Source organism: Coloeus monedula (genome assembly GCF_965178545.1).
Source record: "Coloeus monedula genome assembly, chromosome: Z".
NCBI classification, from domain to species: domain Eukaryota; kingdom Metazoa; phylum Chordata; class Aves; order Passeriformes; family Corvidae; genus Coloeus; species Coloeus monedula.
The window spans coordinates 9,678,159-9,697,188 of NC_138822.1; the positions used below are offsets into that span (position 1 = coordinate 9,678,159).

At 41.7% G+C, this 19,030-nt stretch overlaps 1 protein-coding gene across 1 annotated transcript in view; it reads left to right on the forward strand.

Annotated features, from left to right (window-relative positions):
- The window catches only part of SNX30 (sorting nexin family member 30), a gene marked incomplete at its 5' end in the record, with an annotated part of 55,187 nt that overhangs the window by 35,533 nt on the left and 624 nt on the right, over positions 1–19,030 (forward strand). Inside the window, 5 exons of the mRNA XM_082301440.1 lie at positions 570–728; positions 3,299–3,494; positions 4,795–4,994; positions 10,535–10,621; positions 17,062–17,214. Coding sequence (XP_082157566.1) covers positions 570–728; positions 3,299–3,494; positions 4,795–4,994; positions 10,535–10,621; positions 17,062–17,214 — 795 coding nt within the window. The remainder of the gene's footprint in view (positions 1–569; positions 729–3,298; positions 3,495–4,794; positions 4,995–10,534; positions 10,622–17,061; positions 17,215–19,030) is intronic.

Here is a 19,030-nt window from a genome sequence, read left to right on the forward strand (position 1 = left end):
AAAAGATCCAGCCATTTGCTGTATCAAGCTGCTGGTTTGTTTTTGCTCAGTGTTCTCAGTAAGGCTATCAGCCTTTTACAGGAGGACCGTGTTCAAAACCTCTAAATTGGTCAGAGAGGAGTGTGTGGAGTAAGTAGAATAGTCAAATTTTCTGAGTTTCCCTAGACTGGGCAGCCTTGCTTCAACACTGGGTGGTGGGGGGGTGTGTACACTTCTGTTACAAATAGCATGCAGCTCTACTGGCATCTCTTTAGAGCTGGATTGTGAATGTGGATAGCAGTAGAGAGAACAATCTAAGCTATGTTAAAAGTACTTAGTGTGAGTACTGTCTGACTTCCCTGGTGTGGCTCTCAGCTGAAGCCACTCAGTAGAATGGCTAGCTTTAAGCCAGACCAGCTAAAGGGTAATTCTGAGCACAGCTTGAATCCCATCTGATGCATGGTTCCTGTTAGCAAACACAACGTTTCAATTCCTGTTAAGACTGGAATTTGACTGCTTTGTTTGCTTCCAAATAACAAAAGCAAGTTTTTGGTCTTTTGAATCTTGTGCTGTTTGCTTATCTCTGACAGCCTCTGCCTGAAAAATTTGTGGTGAAGGGTGTTGTTGATCGCTTTTCGGAAGAGTTTGTGGAGACAAGGAGGAAAGCATTAGACAAGTTCTTGAAGAGAATAACTGATCACCCAGTGCTGTCTTTTAATGAGCACTTCAACGTCTTTCTCACAGCTAAGGTAAGCCAGTAACTTTCAAATGCAGTTGTTGACAGGAACAAAAGAACAGAAACCTTTGCAATCCCTTCAAAAATTAAGGTGAAAAGGCATTAACAAAACTACATGTGGAGATCAGAGCTTCCTCTGAAATACCAGAGGGTTGTTGGGGACCCTGGCTATTGTGTGTGATGGACCCTTATGAGTGACAACAGTATAGGTTCCCTGTGCTTGAAGGGAAGAGGAATCCTCTTGGCAGATTGATAAATTGAATTCTTGTTTTGGAGCCTAGAACATACTCCTGTTACGCAAGAGAGATTAAAAATTCAGAAAGCGGTAGACTTTAAAATCTGGTTTTGGGGAGGAGGGAAGGAGTAGAAGAAGAGAAGTCTCCCTTGCACAAAAACTTGCAAATTTCTTGACTTTTTATCTTGACTGTGCTTTTTATACTGCTTGCACTTGATGCCCTCAAAACTAAGCATGGAAGCCTCATTCTCATTTGTTCTCAGCCAGCAGTTACATGCTCATCTTCTGCATGACTCATGCAGGAATGGTGCAATTTTCTTTGGCTTTCTTTAGAACTGCATTTTAATCAGACTAAGAGGACTGGCAGCTATGCTTGGGTTTTACCAGATAGGTGAGAAGAGCTATAAAAGCACGCCTTTCCAAAGTCACATTACTCTAGCTCACTTAAATGTGATGTTTGAGCTCACTTCAGGTTCATGGTCTGCTTGCTGTTAAGAATCAGTCTCCAGTGTTCTTTTATTTCCCATCCATGGTGAACTTAACCAGTGATACAAGCCTGTAACAGAATTTGTTTAGCACCTTAAATGTCAGATAGCTCTGTTCCTCTTTTCAGCTGTCCAAGCATGATGCAGCTTTCTTAGCTGCTTTTTTCTCTTCTTCCACCCCTGTAAAATGAATGTCAAGGGCTTCATCCTGTGCTTTTGGCAGAGTTTGCCTTGAGGTTACAGAGCATCCTGGGAGGAAGGGGGAAAGGACAGCTGTTCTGCTGACTGTCTCTAGTGTTTGAACTTGGTCCAGTGGAGCAGTGAGTGTCAGTTCAGTGTGCTAGGACTTCAGAATTTAGTTACTACAGGAAGTCATAAGATCACCTTCTGGTTGAAAAGGAGAAACCAGCATTTCTTCAGGGTCCCTGTTTCGACCTGTAACATACTAGAATGCTTGAGAGAGTGAGTGAATAATTTTGAGTTCAAGGATCTTTTCTGATTCCTGTTTGCAGCTAGAGCTTAGGACACGCGGAAAGTAAAAGTCAAGGAACCACTGCATTTAAATGCAAACATAATAGAAAATTATAATAGCTGCTAAGATGTCAGGTTTTTGTAATCAGACTTACATTTGACTTATGTTAAGTACTTGGAAGGAATACCATAGTGCATGTTTTGAAGATGGCTGCCGGTTGTTTGTGGTTTTTTTTTTAAGAACACTTAAGATTTTAGTGTAGTCTGTAATATGTCTGAATGCTTGATCTCTACAGGCCTACTTCGTTTGAACACATCTCTTCCTCAGGCTGTATAGGATAACCTAGTTATAGCTTCTGGCCCTGTCCTGTTTTGAGATGTTGAATACTGACCTCTGCTGGAAAGAGTAAAATGCAAAATTCAAAATGATTTTTGGCTAACTAAAACAATTTTTTTCTGGTGTACTGTTAAGATGAAATCCCTTGAAGATTGTAGGCAGACAGTCTTGTTAGCACGGGTTTTCAGAAAGTTGGTTTATGCAAATGTGTAAAGGAATGTCAAGGAAGTTTACACTTTCTGTGGAGGCAACATGGATGCATCTGACCCAGCCTGAGCTACAGTGCCTCTTGCAGAGAAGCTTTGCTGGTCTCCCCATGCTGCACTTTTTCTGCGTGCAGTCTTCACCTGCCTCCTGTGTGACCACGGAACTGGAGTGAGGAGGCTGCTTACCAAATAAGTGTGCAATGTGTAGCTCTCTACTAGGTCATGAGAGCCAGCTGCACATCTGGTTAATACTGGCATGGTGGCTGTGACTTAGATGTATGTGTAGATGAATGATGTGAACTGTTTTGGTGGAACCAGAGCTGTTAATATGGCTGCTTCTCTGGTGAGAGTACAGGAACATGGGACAGTATGGCCACATGCAAAGTCAGGCTACTTAGTTATTTCTAATGTACTTCATGCTATTCTCCTGGATAATATACCTCCATCTAGGGGTAGACTTGAAGCTGTGCTCAGCTATACAGCTTGTAGAAAGCCTTTGTCCAAGGCTGCATGTCACGTGTAATCTCTTGACTTCACAAGATTTGATCTTGACTGGAAAGTATCCTTCATTGTATTAACATTTGAACATGTAAGTGAGTATTCCTAAACATATTTCTTCGTGTGTGTGCTTTTGGGTTTTTTGTGTTTTTGTTTTGTTTTGGATTTTGTTGTTGTTGTTTTTTGTGGTTTGCTTTGTTTTGTTTTGTGGTTTTTGTTGTTGTTTTGGTTTTTTGTTTTTGGTGGGTTTTTTTGTTTTTTTTTTGTTTCTTTTTTTAATTTGTTTTGGTTTTTGTTTGGTTTGGTTTGAGGTTTTTTGGTTTTGTTATTTTTGTTTGTTTTAATTCCTAGGATCTTAATGCCTACAAAAAGCAAGGAATGGCTTTGCTATCAAAGATGGGGGAATCTGTCAAATACGTTACGGGAGGCTACAAATTAAGAAGTCGGCCACTGGAGTTTGCAGCCATTGGGGATTATCTGGACACATTCTCTCTAAAGCTTGGTACCATTGACAGAATAGCACAACGGATCATCAAGGAGCAGTTGGGTAAGGACACAAGGTGTTCCATCGTAATACTTCCATCTGAATGCTCTGTGTCTTACTCTGGTTGATAGCATGATCAAGATAATTTGTGTTGATGATTCTGGCCTGTAATAAGTCACACGCAGGGCAAAATCTAATGCGTGTTCCAGATTTTAAAAAGGCCCAAAACCTAACACAGTATCTGGTATTAGCACAACTCTCCAAATATTTTTTTAAAGTTGAACTTTTTATACCAACCTACTATCTTACTAGAGTAATTTTTTCAAAGAATTTTTAGAAGGTGGAAGAACCTGTAGATTCTATGGGAGCCCAGAATGCAGAGAACATTTCTCTGCCTGTTTGGAAGGGTCCTACCCCCCTGGACAACACTGTTTTTGACCTTCATCCATGGAGAAAATTGCTTACCCTCTGGGAAGAATTAGAATCTACACTGGTGTGAGCTAGGTGATAGAATATTATGTAAAATTATCACAGGGTGAAAAATTTAGAGGTTTTGGGTTTATTAATGTAGTAAGTAGATAAAAGCAAAAAACATCAAAATGGAGGATTGTTGTTGTTCTCCAGACCTTCTTCTTCTTCTTCTACTACTCCATGTTCTGCAGTAGAAGTAGTTTGGAATGACTGGATAAAGAATTCCGCAGTTTCTCTCTGCGTGACAAGAAAATTTACTAGACTTTGGTAGAAAAGTGAAAATATCTTTCATTTTTAGTTTTTATTGGTTAATTTACCTTTGAAAAGGCTGTGCTATCTTGATAATTTGGCTTTTCTTGCATTCTCTACTTCACGCTATGTCTGGGTCACGATAGTGGCTTGTATTTCGCTGATAAGACTTAATAAACAACGACAGAAGAAAGAGAAGGCTAAAAGTCCCATTTGTCTCTGACTCCTGGCAAAGACTCTAAAAAGCCTTCTCCATCAGGGGAGACACAATTAAGGCACTGGACTGCGTCAGATTCCACCTGGAGGAATAAAAATGGAATTCTGAGATGAAGACAAGCTTTACAGGCCTGTCTTAGTAAAGTCTTATGTATGTTTAAAAAACTAACTGGCTACTGCAAAGGTGCAAGAGTCTTTGTATTGGAAGTCTGTAGGAATGGTAGGTTAAGAAAGAGGCAACTTGAACCTGTCACCTCTGCAGCCGTAGGGCTCCGTCTCTTTAAAAATGCTAACACAACACAAATCTTGGCTCCCTGTGGGGATTAATGTTACTCAGACTTGGTGCATAATTTCTCCTGTTTTGTGTTTGCACATCTTTGTGTCTTGCTCTTACTCTGTTAATCTAATTTTCCATCTGCCTCTGCAGAATACTTGGTGGAACTACGAGAATATGGGCCTGTTTATTCAACCTGGGGAGGGCTGGAGGTTGAGCTGTCAGAGCCACTGGAAGGAGTGTCTGCCTGTATTGGGAATTGCTGCACAGCTCTTGAAGAACTCAGTGAGGACATGACAGAAGACTTCCTGCCTGTGCTTAGGGAATACATATTGTATGCTGAGTCAATGAAGGTAAAGAGAGCCCTGTGGCAGAAAGTGCTGTCATTGTGTTTGCCTGGAATTAGCGAGTTTGTTCTTTTTAACAGGGAGAAATGCTGGTAGTGGGAAAAGTGGGGAAGTAAATAATACATTAAGTAGGAGGATATTTTCACAGTCAAAACAAAACTAGGTACGTTTAATAGCTGGGTACTGCATGGGTAGCAGTATCTGTCTGGTCTGCTCTTCAGTCAAGCTAGGGTTAGTGTTGTAGGGTGTACACAACATGTTGCAGAGTTGCCCCTTCATTGGTGTGGCAGGTGGTACTCTATTGGAGACATCTTGTGGCTGCCTAGAATCTTTCTTTGAGATTTGAAACCAGTTGTGCTTCAGCTCTTCATGACAGGGTCAGTGCCTGGTCCTACAGGAATGATAGCACAGTAATTTCTGTCACTTGTATGTAGCAGAGTTGGGTGCCTTGTTTTAGAACCATGTGTCCAAATGACAGGCACGGCTTCCTCTGTCATTCCCATACCCTAGGCATGATGTGTCTGTTGTTAAGTTCTGCATACCAAGTAACTGCGTAAAGATGGTATTCTGTGACTCTTAATCTCTCTAAGAACCTGGTGTTTTACTGTTTACGCAGATGTTATAAAAGCTGCTTTAATGTGGGTTTTATTCTCTTGAAGCTAAGGAGTATTGGTAATCAATCACATCTAATGGGGAGAAGAACTACTGAGTAAACTTCACTAAAATATTATATCAAGGACTTTGGTTCATCCATAGGAGCTTTTCACTACATGCCTATGGCGCAGTACGTATTAGCAGTCCCTCTGTAAGGGACTTACAGACAAGTTCCTTCTGAAGACTTTCCACTTGGAACAACTGCTACAAGGCTATGATACACACTCCTTTACAGATCTAACAACCCATTATAAACTTACCGTCTGAACATGGTAGTCGTTCTTAATCTCATCCTATGCTTCTCAAACTGAGAATTGAAACACTTACTTGTAGATGTCTTTTCCTAACTTCAGGAGTAGTGCATCTCCTGTGTGGCTAAAGTATTCTTGCAGGTGACTTTACACTAATTCCCTGAGTATATTCTTTGCTTTTGTCACCATGGATTTGACCCCAGCATGAATGAAGTGTGTTTTCTTTACGGAAGTTTATTAATAGTAAAGTATTACTTGAACACAGTGAGCTGTAGGAAGCCTTGTCTCAGGATGTTTGGACTGTAGGAAGTGGAGGTAGATGGAGTGTGCTTACAAATAAACATGAGGCTAGTGATTAAATACTTTAACTCAGAATGTCTGGCTTTTGATGCTAAAAATGCCTACCAAAGATGGCATCTGAAGAGGCAAACTGAGTTGTGAGAGGTGCTCTTCACAAATATAGCAGGGGAAATTTTTTTTGAGCTAAAAAGCAAGGGTTTCTTTAGCTGAAGAGTTACTCTAGGCAGATAATCACCACTTACCACAGGCAGAGCGGCATTACAGACTTGCACCTAAGCTTCCTTTTGGCCTTTTAGAACCCTTTTATAATGGCACTGTCTCAAGCCAACAGTTACTTAACTGTCTAATGTACTTCTTCAGCCAAAGAAACCCTTGCTTTTTAGCTTGAGCTTTTTAAACTGTGGACTTGACTTTCTAGTGTTCTAAAGGATTATGCTGTTCAGTGTCTGGCTTGGGCATCTTACTGAGATGCTTTACTCAGTCTAAAATTTGAAAATTAAAAACAAAAACTACTGTTAGCCAAGACTGTTCATATTTTCCTTACCTCTCAAATAGCAAAACTGAACTCTCAGGTTCTACAAAGTGCAGTTTTCTTCTGCTAGGAAACATCAGCCTGTTGCTGTTTCTGAAGTGGCTACTGAACTGTTTTTGCAGAATCCATAACACCAAGGAAATAACCAAGGTTAGTAAGGAGGTTACACTTGGAGTGCAGGAGGCTTTCTGTTGAAAGGGGCGTCCTCTTCCCTTGCAGTGCATTCCTCTTCATCAGCTGCTGTGAGGACTACCTGTGAGATGAAAGTCTGTTTGGGTCTTTTAGAGCACATCTTTTGCACAGGGTGCTTGATGGACGGTAAGTCTTCAGGTACTAGGAGTTCAGTGCAACCTCGATTAGCTTCTTTGCTGCACACTGTACCGCTGGTGTAGGTATGGGAACATGATCTATAGAGCAGTCTGTAGGTGGCTGAATGGCTCTCAGGTAAGAACTGCCAGATTATCGTCACTGTTCCGAGATGAAGAGGCCTTGATGTCTTCAGGAGCATGGTTGTAGCTGAGGGGAAGAGCCGAACTGCACGTATGGAGGCAAAGCCCAATAGTTCTGGTTGAACAGAGTATTAGCTGGTTTGAGGGAAGCCTAGTCTCTGGGTTTGTTTGAAAGATTTGCAGAACGGGGCAGAAGCTGCTGTTGTGGCCTTGAGTTAAAACGTGTGCTTGAAGCGTCCAGGAGAGACCTTTTCCAAATTACTCACTCTGCTCAGCGCTTGTTAGGCCACAAATGTGTTCAGTTTTTATCCCTGCTGCACAAAAAAATATGTGGACATGTGGAAAAGCTGAATAGAGTCCGGAAAAGAACCACAAAGACAGTCAAGGGACTGAGAAGCCTGCTGTGTGAGGAAAGGCTGGGAGAGCTGGGTATGTTCAACCTTGAGGGAAGGCTTATCTTATCACCATGTACCAGTATTTAAGGATTGACTACAAATATGATGGAAGCTCCCTTTTCACAAGGAGACCGTTGGAAAAACAGGGATAATCAGTGCATATTATTCTTGGGGACATTTTTGTTGAACACGAGGAGAATTTTCACAATGAAAACAATCAACCTTTGGAATTATGTCCCCAGGGAAGTGGTAGATTCCCCAACACTGGACCTATTTAAGATCCAGCTGGACAGGGTCCATATTGTCTAGAGTGTGCTTTTGCCAAGAAAGGTTGGACGAGATAATCGTTGAGGTCTCTTCCATGGTTTCCATGACATGGCACGGTTATGTCTCCATTCCTGATGCAGTGGGGCCCATGTCAGCAAACATGTGGTACCCCATTTGCTGATGTACACTGGCATTGCCCAGGTAGGCATGTGCAGAGGACAAACTCTCCTATACATTATTCAGTGCAGGTATTAGGATGTTATACGACTTCTGTATGCTTAACATTGCTGGAAAGGCTTATCAAATGATGTGATCCTCAGGGATGTTCTTGGACATTACTTTTAATGCGTGTTCAAAGCAAGCACCACATTAATAGTTAACTGTGTCTTTAGGGGAATGAGTAACTAGAGATCCTTTTGTGACATTTAGTCACAGTAGGAAGCTGTGGTGTGCAAATAGGATCAAAATTGAAATTTGAGATAGGAGGCTGATAGCAAACTGAAGCTGTGTATGGGCCAAGGTAGAACCTTTCAACTAAATACAAAATGGAGAAGGAACTGCGTTGCTGAAACCAAGCTAAGTCTTCAGTGTTCAGACACCACTGGTTTAGTTCTTACCTGATAACTGAGGTGTGCTGGTTGAGTTTTTTCTGTTTGGTGTTTGTTTTCTTCCAACTTTTAAAAAATTTTTTATCTCTCTAAGTGAGACTTTAACTAGTATTGCATGGTCTGTGGTAATTTTGAGGCTATTTGATGCAGAGCTTTTCATAGTTGCTGCTATAGCATCAAGGCATCGATCTGGAACTGAGAGGAGATTCCCTGGAGGTGCCAGAGGAAAATATGGGACAAGTGGAAGGGAGGGCAATATCCTTCCCATCACTTACAAGTCAGCCATTATTGGATACTTAAAACTGTATTCACAAGCTCATTGTTAATAGTCCACAGTAGGTGGACTTGAGCACTTCAGGGGAATTAAGACACCTGTTCTTTGAATCCAGTTTGCCAATAACTGTTAATCATTGGCTAGTCCTGGTATAGATTCAGCTTCCTGCCCTAACTCCAGGCTTCTAAAGGCAAAATGCAATTGCTGGAGACAGTTGTTTTTCACAGAAGAAATTTCAGTTGGCTGAGGTTCAAGAGGCAGTGCAAACTAGAAGTACCTATTAAATCTCTCAGACTTTAGTTGCATTGGTAACCTCAATCACTTAAAGGCCATCCCACATAGTTGCATAGATTCCAAAAAGAACGGGGGGATGTTGTGTTTGTCAAGCAAACACAACCAGTGGCATGCTTGCTTGTGGGACAAAAGAGAGAGTTAAGCTGTTGAAGGTGAACTTTTCAGGTTTCCCAATTTTTATTGACTAATCTAGTAGCAGCTTTGTGGATCAGGTGCCATTCCCATTTATTGTGGATTGAAGTTTATAAGACTGTTGATGGCAACATCTCTAGTCTAGAGCAACTGCACTGTTGACCTTCTCTTGGCTTAAGAAGGAGGAGGGGAAACGATGATGATTAGTAGATACGGGACTTTTATGTCCTCAGTTAGATCTAGGCTGGACTGGCTGTTAGAGCTCTGAGGAGCTACTCTTTTAAAAACATAATTCTGTAGGCAGCAGTGCACATGACTAGTCCTGTGTTACTAGCCTTGTCTGGAACTGTTAAAATGACTAGTTATCACTTCATGTCCTAATGGGGCAATTCCTTTTAGGTGGCAGAAGGGAAGACTCAAAGCCAAGTTAGCTGCAAGAGAATTTCAGATTTACAGTGAGTGTTGGCTGACTTCCCTCTGAGCATTTTTAATAATTACTTTGCATCAACTGAGTAATTGAAAAATACTAGTTGTTTCTTTGTGAAACCTGAACAGGTAAATTGCCTGCTCTTACAGACACAAAACTGCTTATGTTTTAGTAAGACATTCTTATAAAGACAATTCCTGTGATTGTTTTCAAATTGTAAGACTGTGGTATAACTTTAGTGAAGCTCTTTGTGGATGTAGTAGAAGCCAAGGGTAGCATCTTTGGCTGTCTGTTTTGTGAATTCTCTGTCAAGAAAATGTTTACTGCTTGAGAAGCTCTCTCAGGCAGTCCAATGCTTTTCATGTAAATTGTGCTTTTCATAATTTTCTTTTTTTTTTTTTAATTAAACCAACAACCAAACCCTGCAAGCTGATCTAAAATAAAGGCTTACTTTAACACCAGGATGTGACAGCTTGCTTGCTTTAAAGGATTCTGAAGAGTCTTTGCAAGTGAAAAGGGAGCTGTAATACCTTCTGTGGTGGTATTCCTGTTTCTTAGCCAATGCTGTTGTCTGTCTGCTGCTTGAGGATATCAGAAACTTTACATTAGTCCTTGTCAGCTTTGATGCTTTTGTTTATATCCTTTTCATGGCAATAATAGGTCAACTGATGAATTAAATTTACGTAGTCAGGGTTATATTAATGGTTTCATGACAGCGTCTATCTTGCATGCCTCCAGGTTGTCCAAATGTTGAATTTTATCTGACCCTGCCAGCTGTTGGAGAGCAAGTGCTCTTTGTTATTAAAAGCTACTCCCTGAATGCTGTAAAATAGAACAAAGTAAATCTGAAAGTCTGACTTTGGGCTGAATTGGCACTGAAGATATGTCACTTTAGTGTTTCTTGCAGGCTGGGGGAAGGAACAAGAGGATCCCTTTCACAGCTGTCTTTTCTCTTGCCCATAGAATGTGTTGAAGAAGAGAGACCAAGTTCAAGCCGAGTATGAAGCAAAACTGGAAGCAGTAGCCTTGAAAAGAGAAGATCGTCCAAAGGTTAGCACTTAAAATTGCTCTACAAAACTGGTTTGCACTTACACTACTTCCTGAGAAGAATGGGGAAGCAGAACTTGCTTTTTTCTGGGTCTTGTGTTTTCTTTGCAGTATAAGCAGTTTCGGGCAGAACAGAAATTTGTTGTTGGTAAGCTGGTGTGAAATAAAGACCCAAGTATGGGTATATGTAACTTGTCTAGCAACTTCTGTACTAGTGATCTTCCACAGTTCAGAGCAGGATGACTCTAACACTTCAAAAACAGCCAGCAGGCAGTTGGACTGTGCAGTGATAGGGACTGAAGCAGTGCTAGAACAGTCCCATGTGACTCAGCAGGATGTCAGCTAGCTGAGTTAAGGTCCTATCCCTGGCACTGTGGAGCTGTATTGTGGCAGAACACCGGTTTTGGCTTTGGAAAACTCCATATTTTGCCCTTTCTGCTAGGGAGGTCTACCTGTGTGATGCTGAACAGAGATGGCATGTGTCACTGGGTGACAGGTTTTGGCTGGGCTCCATGCAAAGGCAAAGCTGTGAACTGACATGCTGCCACCTGCTTCTGCATGAAACAGAGTGCAAGAGCCTTTTCTTAAATCACTGCACCTCTAATGATGATGGCAACAGGGTTTGTTCCCTTCCTCTTCTTGGAGGTTTTTGGTTCCCCTTTTATTTGTGTTAATAATTAATGGATGGCTTTCCAGTGTTATGGCTACTGTGCAATAAGGTTCACTGTACAGGAGGTTCACATAATATTTTGAACCTGAGAAGCTGAAGAGAACAAGAGCATAGAAATGCAAAAGTGTTTTTCTGATATTTTGTGTATAATGAGCTACAAATTGTGGTGTATTAGGTATTTTGTGGTGCTCTTGTATTTGGGTCTACTGCCTGCCCCTCTGCTCTCTGGTGTGGTATGTACTCTAGTTCCTCAGTGTAGCTTTGTATAAACAGGTATTCTAACAGTTGTATCTGGGATGGACAGAACTAAATCTAGCACATCCAGCAAGCCAGTTGAGGTTTTTAGGCATTTGACTTTACCAAGATCTTGATGCAGTGGAACTGATGAATTTTGCTGATCTCTCACCTGTTAAAAGGCCTTTGGATCTCATATTTCAGTGGGATTATTGTGTAAAGTACAGCATTTAAATCTTGCAAATTTTTTGAATACTTACATCTCCTCTCCAGAGTATAAGCATATTTTTTGGCAACTCCTTGTACCTTTTTGTAACAAAACTAGTTTGTGTCATTTACAAGATGAAGTTGAACAAACTGTATAGAACTCCTTGCATGTTCACAAAATACTATCTCTGGGGTTTTCAGAACCTTTCCAGCTGGAGCTGATAGCTCAGAGCTGTGCCTAGCAGCATATCTTATATTCATTGAGGTCTCCCAACTATGACTTGCAGGAAGCTAAAAGCAGGCAGAGAGTCATGCGCTGCAGTTTTGGGATGGTATTTGTGTGCCTTGTGGCGTATTTACTGATTTGGTAGAAATTATGTAAAAAGACCCCAAACAAAACCTTAAGAGAACAAAGGCCTATGTTTAGATCATGAAAGGAAGGCCTAGGACTACTTGATCTCTCACTGGAGGGCATTCTGGGCCTCCTGTGCACATACCCAGCCTGGGATCACAGAGCTCACCAGGCCGTTAGATTGTTCTGGCAGTGAGATCATCTGCTTAGAGCTCAGGCCTATGAATGCAGAATGCTTGTAGGGCTGCTGTGACTGTCTGTCAGCAGGTACTGCTCAGAGTGCTGAAGCTTACACAAAAGCAATGTGGGTGGTGTTTACCAGTAGCAGCAAGGTGTTCATGTGGAGTCTGCAGCCTTTCAGTTTCTAACGAGTGCAGTGGTGAAATGCCTCTCACCCATTTCTGACCCATGCTGGAGCTGATTTTGCAATAATCCAACCAGCGCACTGAGGTTGTGGTTTCATTTTGGTGAGATGAAGTTGGCTTCTGATGACCTGTTTTATTCTCTCTTCCTCAAGGCTTTGAAGTGTGGTGATCTATGGGAACAGTAAACATGGCAGTGCAGAACTTGAAGTAGAAGGTGGCCATATATATTTACAGGGAAAAAAAAAAAGCCTCGTAACAGATAACTGTTTCCCAAGAACTAGGAAGGTAGAAGTATCATATGCAAAGACTAGTTGTCTAATTAATGCTGGATTTTTTCTGCTTTGGGACCATTTATTACTTGGTAATGATGATATAGAGGAGTTTTAAAGTGGACACACCATCTGTAATTGCCCACACTGAACTACAGATGTTAGGCAAGCTTAGCTTTTTAAGAGAACAGAATCAGCATGAAAATGATTAAATGTACATGCAGAACTTCTTGCCATATATATACAATTTTATGCTCAGTTCTTGCTTGCATATACATCTCTTATCAGTTGAAAGTGACTCATTAAAATAGTCCTGGGCCGTTTAAGAGTGTGTTAAGAGTTTGAACCAGTTGTCACTTTGGTTTTGTGGCTTGAGGGGCTTTTAAGCTATAAGGTAGCTGAGAGCATATATCAGTAAGGAAGTAGCAACTTCCCCCAAAATCCAGTCTACTTTCTTCCTGGTTCTTAGTTGCTAGCTAATATTTAGCATCTCCACTTGTAAAAGCAGATAAAAGCATCAGCATAGATGTTTCAACTTAGGCCCAAATTTGATGATAAACACGTAATATCTCTTTGCATTGACTTTGCACTGATATAAAGTGCTTAAAAGCTGTTAATTAACTTAAAATTTTGTCTTAACTACTGAGTTGTTGTAGTGGTTTGGCCCAAAATACTCATTACTGTTTATCTTCTGTGAGATAAGAATTAGGAGAAATGCAAAGCAGGCACCAAACTTGAAAGAATATAAAGAAATTTATTAACAGACCTAAAAGAAGGAAAAAAAGAATTATACCACCTTCAGAACTCTCCTCCTCCCCCCACCTTCCTCCCTTCTCCCACTGACAATGTAAAAAGACAACCCTTAAGATGTTCAGTCTGTTTACCACTTCCATAATAACCTTGTTCAGTCCATTTAGAAAGAGAAGTCTCTTCTTGCTCGTGCTATGAGAACATTATCACCACGAGACAGCCGCCCACTTCCAAATATTGTTCAGTCCATTTAGGAAGAGGAGTCTCTCTGCCTGCGTGTGAGTCCCTTCCCCCGACTTGCAGCTTTTCCTGCAACTGCTTTCGAGGGTCCACTCTTGAAGTTTTTTGGGGTACAATTTTAAGGTTGAGCCGTTCAGAAACAAAAAACAGAGGCCCTTCTCCTTCCCTGGGAGCAAAGGGTCTTCATCATCTTCATCGTTAGGACTATCTCTGGGAGCATCTCTAGGAACTGAGGTTTTCTCCTTTCCCATTTGGAGCAAAAAGTCCTCATCTGGTTCATCTCTAGGAACTGAGGTTTTCTCCTTTCCCGTTTGGAGCAAAAGTCCTCATCTGGTCCATCTCTCCCTGTCCAAACTTCTCATGAAATTACAGCTGCGTCAGCATCTGCCTATCTCAGCGCAGGTGCTTTGCTTACGAGTTGAACACTCCACCCCCCATATCTTCATGAAATTACAACAGGATACTCTGATATATCATAGCTTCACAACAGAATTTCAGCTTTAAGCATCTCCTCTCTCTCTTCCCTCAGGTTTTCAGCTCTTCACAGCAATAAAAGGGTTAATCTCACCTCGGCCTTGCAGCTTTGCAGCTGGAATGTTGAATTTTCCTTATCGCAGTGGAGAGGGGGGAGAGCCGAGCCGCTCCGGCTGCCCACGGCAAGGCAGTGGGGGGGGTTCCATGGCTGGAACAGGTCCATGGCTCCAGGATGGCTGTGGCCCAGCCTGGCCTGGCCCGAGCAGGTCCTGGGCTGGGCCCACTGGCCCCCACACGGGGCCTGCAGCCACCTGTGCCAGCACTGGAAACGAGAGAGAGCTTGGAGGGGAGTTTGTCTATTCTTAAATGTGGATCACAGAGGTGGTCACAACTTTAAGTGGCTTAGAGAATTGTGCATATTCAAACTGGCCAGCTGATAGGTTCTGTCAGGTCCCAGAGGAAACTGTAAGCACCCCTTAGCAAGGACATCCCTTCCAGGACTATGCTTGCTAACCTATGACAGTTGTAAATTACGTTGTAGGAAGCTGCAGTTTTGTAAGGAAAGGCATTTGCACTTCTAAATAGTACTGCAGCATGTGCAGATACAGCTTTCATGATGCCTCTGGAGACATAGTTGGAGTTAGTTGTTGTTGTTCCTTAATGAGAGCACATGTGATGCATCTGCTGATCACTGAGTTATCCCTGTAACTCTAAACTCATACCGTCCTCTCAGCCTGACCAGCCAGAGAACTTGCTGTGAGAAAGAACAGATTTTTGTATAGCTTCCTTGTGGTTTCAGATCCTGGCAGAAGAAGCAGGAAGCTGATGAGTGCTTAGAAGCTAAGTTAATTGGATTTGGAAATCTTACATGGTTTTGCTTCCAGACTTCATAAATATTTCTCTTGATAGCCTAGCCTTTCCCATTAAGGTAGCAGAGTACTTCTGATGCAAGGAATACATGCCTAGAGGGGAGCATCCCCTAAACCTTCCAGTCACTGTCTTGGTCGTTCTTGTCTGAAGCCTATGAAGGAACTTCATCTGGAGTTGTAGCAGAGTGAATTCTGTAGCCGTAAGTACAGTGCTCAGACATAGTAGGGGAAAAGAGTATCTACTGAACCTCCAAGCTGCCTGTAGTGTAAATTCAGTTGTGTGAATAAAGGGGAACTCAAAACCCATGAGTATGAAGAGCTCCTGCATCTTGAACAGGTTGGTATATTGGAGAACAGATGTAAGACCTTCTCTGAGTAATACTTCAGTGATCAGCCCTAATCCAGGTCCTGGACAAGAAACACAGTTGGTGTGTTTCTGCCTAAATTGAGTACCTTGCCGAACTGCAAGATAGGAGCACACATCTAACTTCCTGTAGCTGTCCATGGAAAGCTTCTTATCTAGTCTGTTCATCCTCTTCCTTCTTTCATGCCCCTCAGAGAGAAATGGAATTCTTCGATACAGGTCACATGGGAACTGTTTGTGTCTTTAGGGCTACACATATTACCTTTTCATTTTTCAATGTATACCTGAAAAAGCCATGATGTTTTAACACCTATGTTTATTGCAAGATTCAGAACCTGGTAAAGGTATACAGGAACCTGTATAATGCATGGTCCATTACTGAGCATAGAAACAAGATCGCAGTGCTTGCTTTATTGTGCTGGTGCCACTTAAGAGAAGAAACAAACACCACAGAAACTATACAGAGGTAACTGGGCAGCAGTGAATTATGCATCCTCTGAGAGGGACTTTGCCCTGGCTATGGATTATGAGGAAAACTGGGCTGATTTAAGGATGGCTGAAGGAGCCACATGTTCAATTTACTGAAATCAAATACGAGGGGAGCCACCACAAAGTTCTTCAAATGTTCTTCATTCTGCATTTTGCCTTTGTGCAGGTCACAGCTTCCAGAGCAAAAGTTCACTTCTTGCTTTGGTACCAGGATTCAGGAGTTTCCTCTTCTGAGGTCGTGGGCTTAGTCTACATGTCCTTACAGGATTCCTGTGTGTGGACCATGCAGCAATGAGAAGGGAGAGAAAGGAGTTTGGCTTTCCTGCTTGAGGAAACACTTGTAAATTATTCCTGTATCTGCTTGGTAGTATACATTATATTAGTTAAAACATAAACAAAGAACACCAACTTAGTTGGTCTAAAGTGTATGTACCTTGAGCCAGTGACTACTGTCAAAAATCCATTTAAATCTCTACCTCAGCTTGCTCAGTGGGCTGTCCTTCAAGATGTCATTCATTGCTTTTACATGGTAATGTGTCCAGTGTTGAGCCTAAAGGTTCATGAGCCCATCCTATAGTGATGATCACAAGTGCTCTGCAGTTAAATTTTGTTCAGGAGGCCTGTAAGGTTCAAAGTGGAAGCTGGAAACTGAGGATTTAGAAATTTTATTCTGCAGCTGTCAATACTGAGATCTCTTATTCAGCTTTTTTGATAAACCTAAATGTTTGTTGTTACGTACATGCTGGTGTAAATCAGGAAATTCCTACCGCAGCTATAAATGGGAAGGAGGAAAGTTTGCTGTGGAGCAAAGCTGCTCAGTTTGAGCACTAGGAACTGAGCCTCGGTACCAGCACTTACACCAAATGGTTTTCCTGTGCCTTTAGCAAATGCTTCCTCCATCTGCCTCTATATCAGGCATGGAGATGGACAAGCACAAGCATTCACCACCTCAAACAGCGAAGAACAAATGAAGCAATCTCATATCCTCTCTAGTTCAGAACTGTGGCTTTTTCCCTGCAACCATAGGTCAGTTGATTCAGGATAACTGTTGGATTGTGAACTTAACCCTGTCTTCTGTAATTTTGCTCAGTAAGGTTTGAGCTAATTCAGCAATCTAGCACTCTTAGTGACAGTTTTAATCTTCATTTCTTTTGCTGCAGGTACCCACAGATGTTGAGAAATGTCAAGACCGAGTAGAATGTTTCAATGCTGACCTGAAAGCAGATATGGAGAGATGGCAGAACAACAAAAGACAAGACTTTAGGCAGCTACTCATGGGCATGGCAGATAAAAACATCCAGTACTACGAGAAGGTATGTGTCACTGTTGGAACACTGGTAGGAGTAAAGTAGTTTGTTTTCCTCTGAAGTGGTGATAATTCTTCAGGAAATCTTCATACTGTCTTGAAGACAAGAATATTAGACATCTGAAGCTGCTCTTTGTCAACAACTGATGAGTTGCAAGTCATGCTCAAGTGATCTCTGTGAGACTAGTGGACTTTTGCAAACACTCTAACAGCATTTTATCATGTATGCTTGTCTGTTTTGCACTCTTGAATTGAACAAATTACCGAGCAGCAGCAGTGGTGGTGAAAAAAACCCCAGAATTGCATATTTTAGTAAACTTACCAGAGTAGAAAAATCTCTTGATTCTGCCTTTTCTGAATCAAACTATGTGAGTTAATGCAAGTCCGCGGACTCATATATAGATTACACCTGTTACATATAAATTATTCTAATCTCTGTCCCTTGGTGCATAGTTCTGTCCCTTGTGTACTAGTCCTGAAAATACCTAGCCTCTGCCCTCTTTCAGTTGGTGCATGTGTACCTGAGGTTTGGTGTCAGATTTTTTTATTTTTAATTAAAAGGACCTTGACATTTAACTGCATATGCTTCCAGTCTAGTTTTCCATCGTGCTAGTGCAGTGCAGCCCAATGAGGTGGTTGATACCATAGGATCACAGAATGGTTTGGAAGGGACCTTAGAAGTCATCTAAGTTTCAACCTCCTGCCAGAGGCAGGGATGCCTTTCACTAGAATAGGTGGTTCAGAGCCCCATCCAGCATGAACCTAAAACACTTCCAAAGATGGAGCTTCCACAGCTTCTCTGGGCAAGCTATTCCAGTGTTTCCTCATCCTAATAGTAAAGAATTCCTTCCTAATTATCTAATCTAAACCTGCCCTTTTCCAGTTTAAAGCAATTGTCCCTTGTCTTATCACCACAAGCCCTTGTAAAAAGTCCTCCTTCAGCTGTCTCATAAACCCCATTTAGGTATATTAAATATTAAACACTACTAGAACTACTATGCTTATGCACAGCCTAGTAAACATACTTCATCTTGTCTGTTCATTTTTCTACATCTACTTTATAAGCTGTTTCCTGTGCTAGGTTACCTCCCTGTGTAATATTAGTATGCAGTACCCTTTCCCCTTCCAATGTCTGTCTCGTTCATAACTACTCACACAGAACTTCCTTCATCCTGGTCTCTCTTCTAAGGCTGCTGTGGAGGGGGATGTTAGAGACTCCACTGAACATCCAGCAGTGCCTCTGCAATTGATAGTTAGATCTGTACACTGTACATTAGTTTTGCTTTTAGCAAGGAAGCTTTTTTGGTAAGAAAGTGTCCAGTCACTTCAGGGTACACACCTAGAAGTACTCTATTTATCTGCAGTACAGTCAGCAAAGTTAGAAGGAAGACGTCTGTCAACAGTGACTTGTTGATATAAGAGCTGCTGATGAGTTTGCCCATTTTCAGCATTTAATAATTTGGATCCCACAGTCTTTATTTGCCCAGTTTTTACTTCTGGGCTCTATGTGTTTGAAAGACACAGTACAAGTACTGTAGTAAGTGTATGTGTCCAGGAAAATGACTCCAAAGCCCAGAGTGGATTTCTAATAACCCAGAAGCTACACTCCACTTACAGTTTACTGTATCAGGCACTACCAGTTTTTCTGGAGTCAAGTCCCAGAGCTGTACTGTGTCTCAAAACTAACTTCCCTAAAGGTGTGTTTTCTTTCAAATACGTTTGCTGGAGATAGTCTGTAATAGCTGCCATTGTGTCCAAATCAGTGTTCCCCCACAGTCACACCACAAAGATGTAAATTTCTACTCAAAACAGTTTGTCTGCCT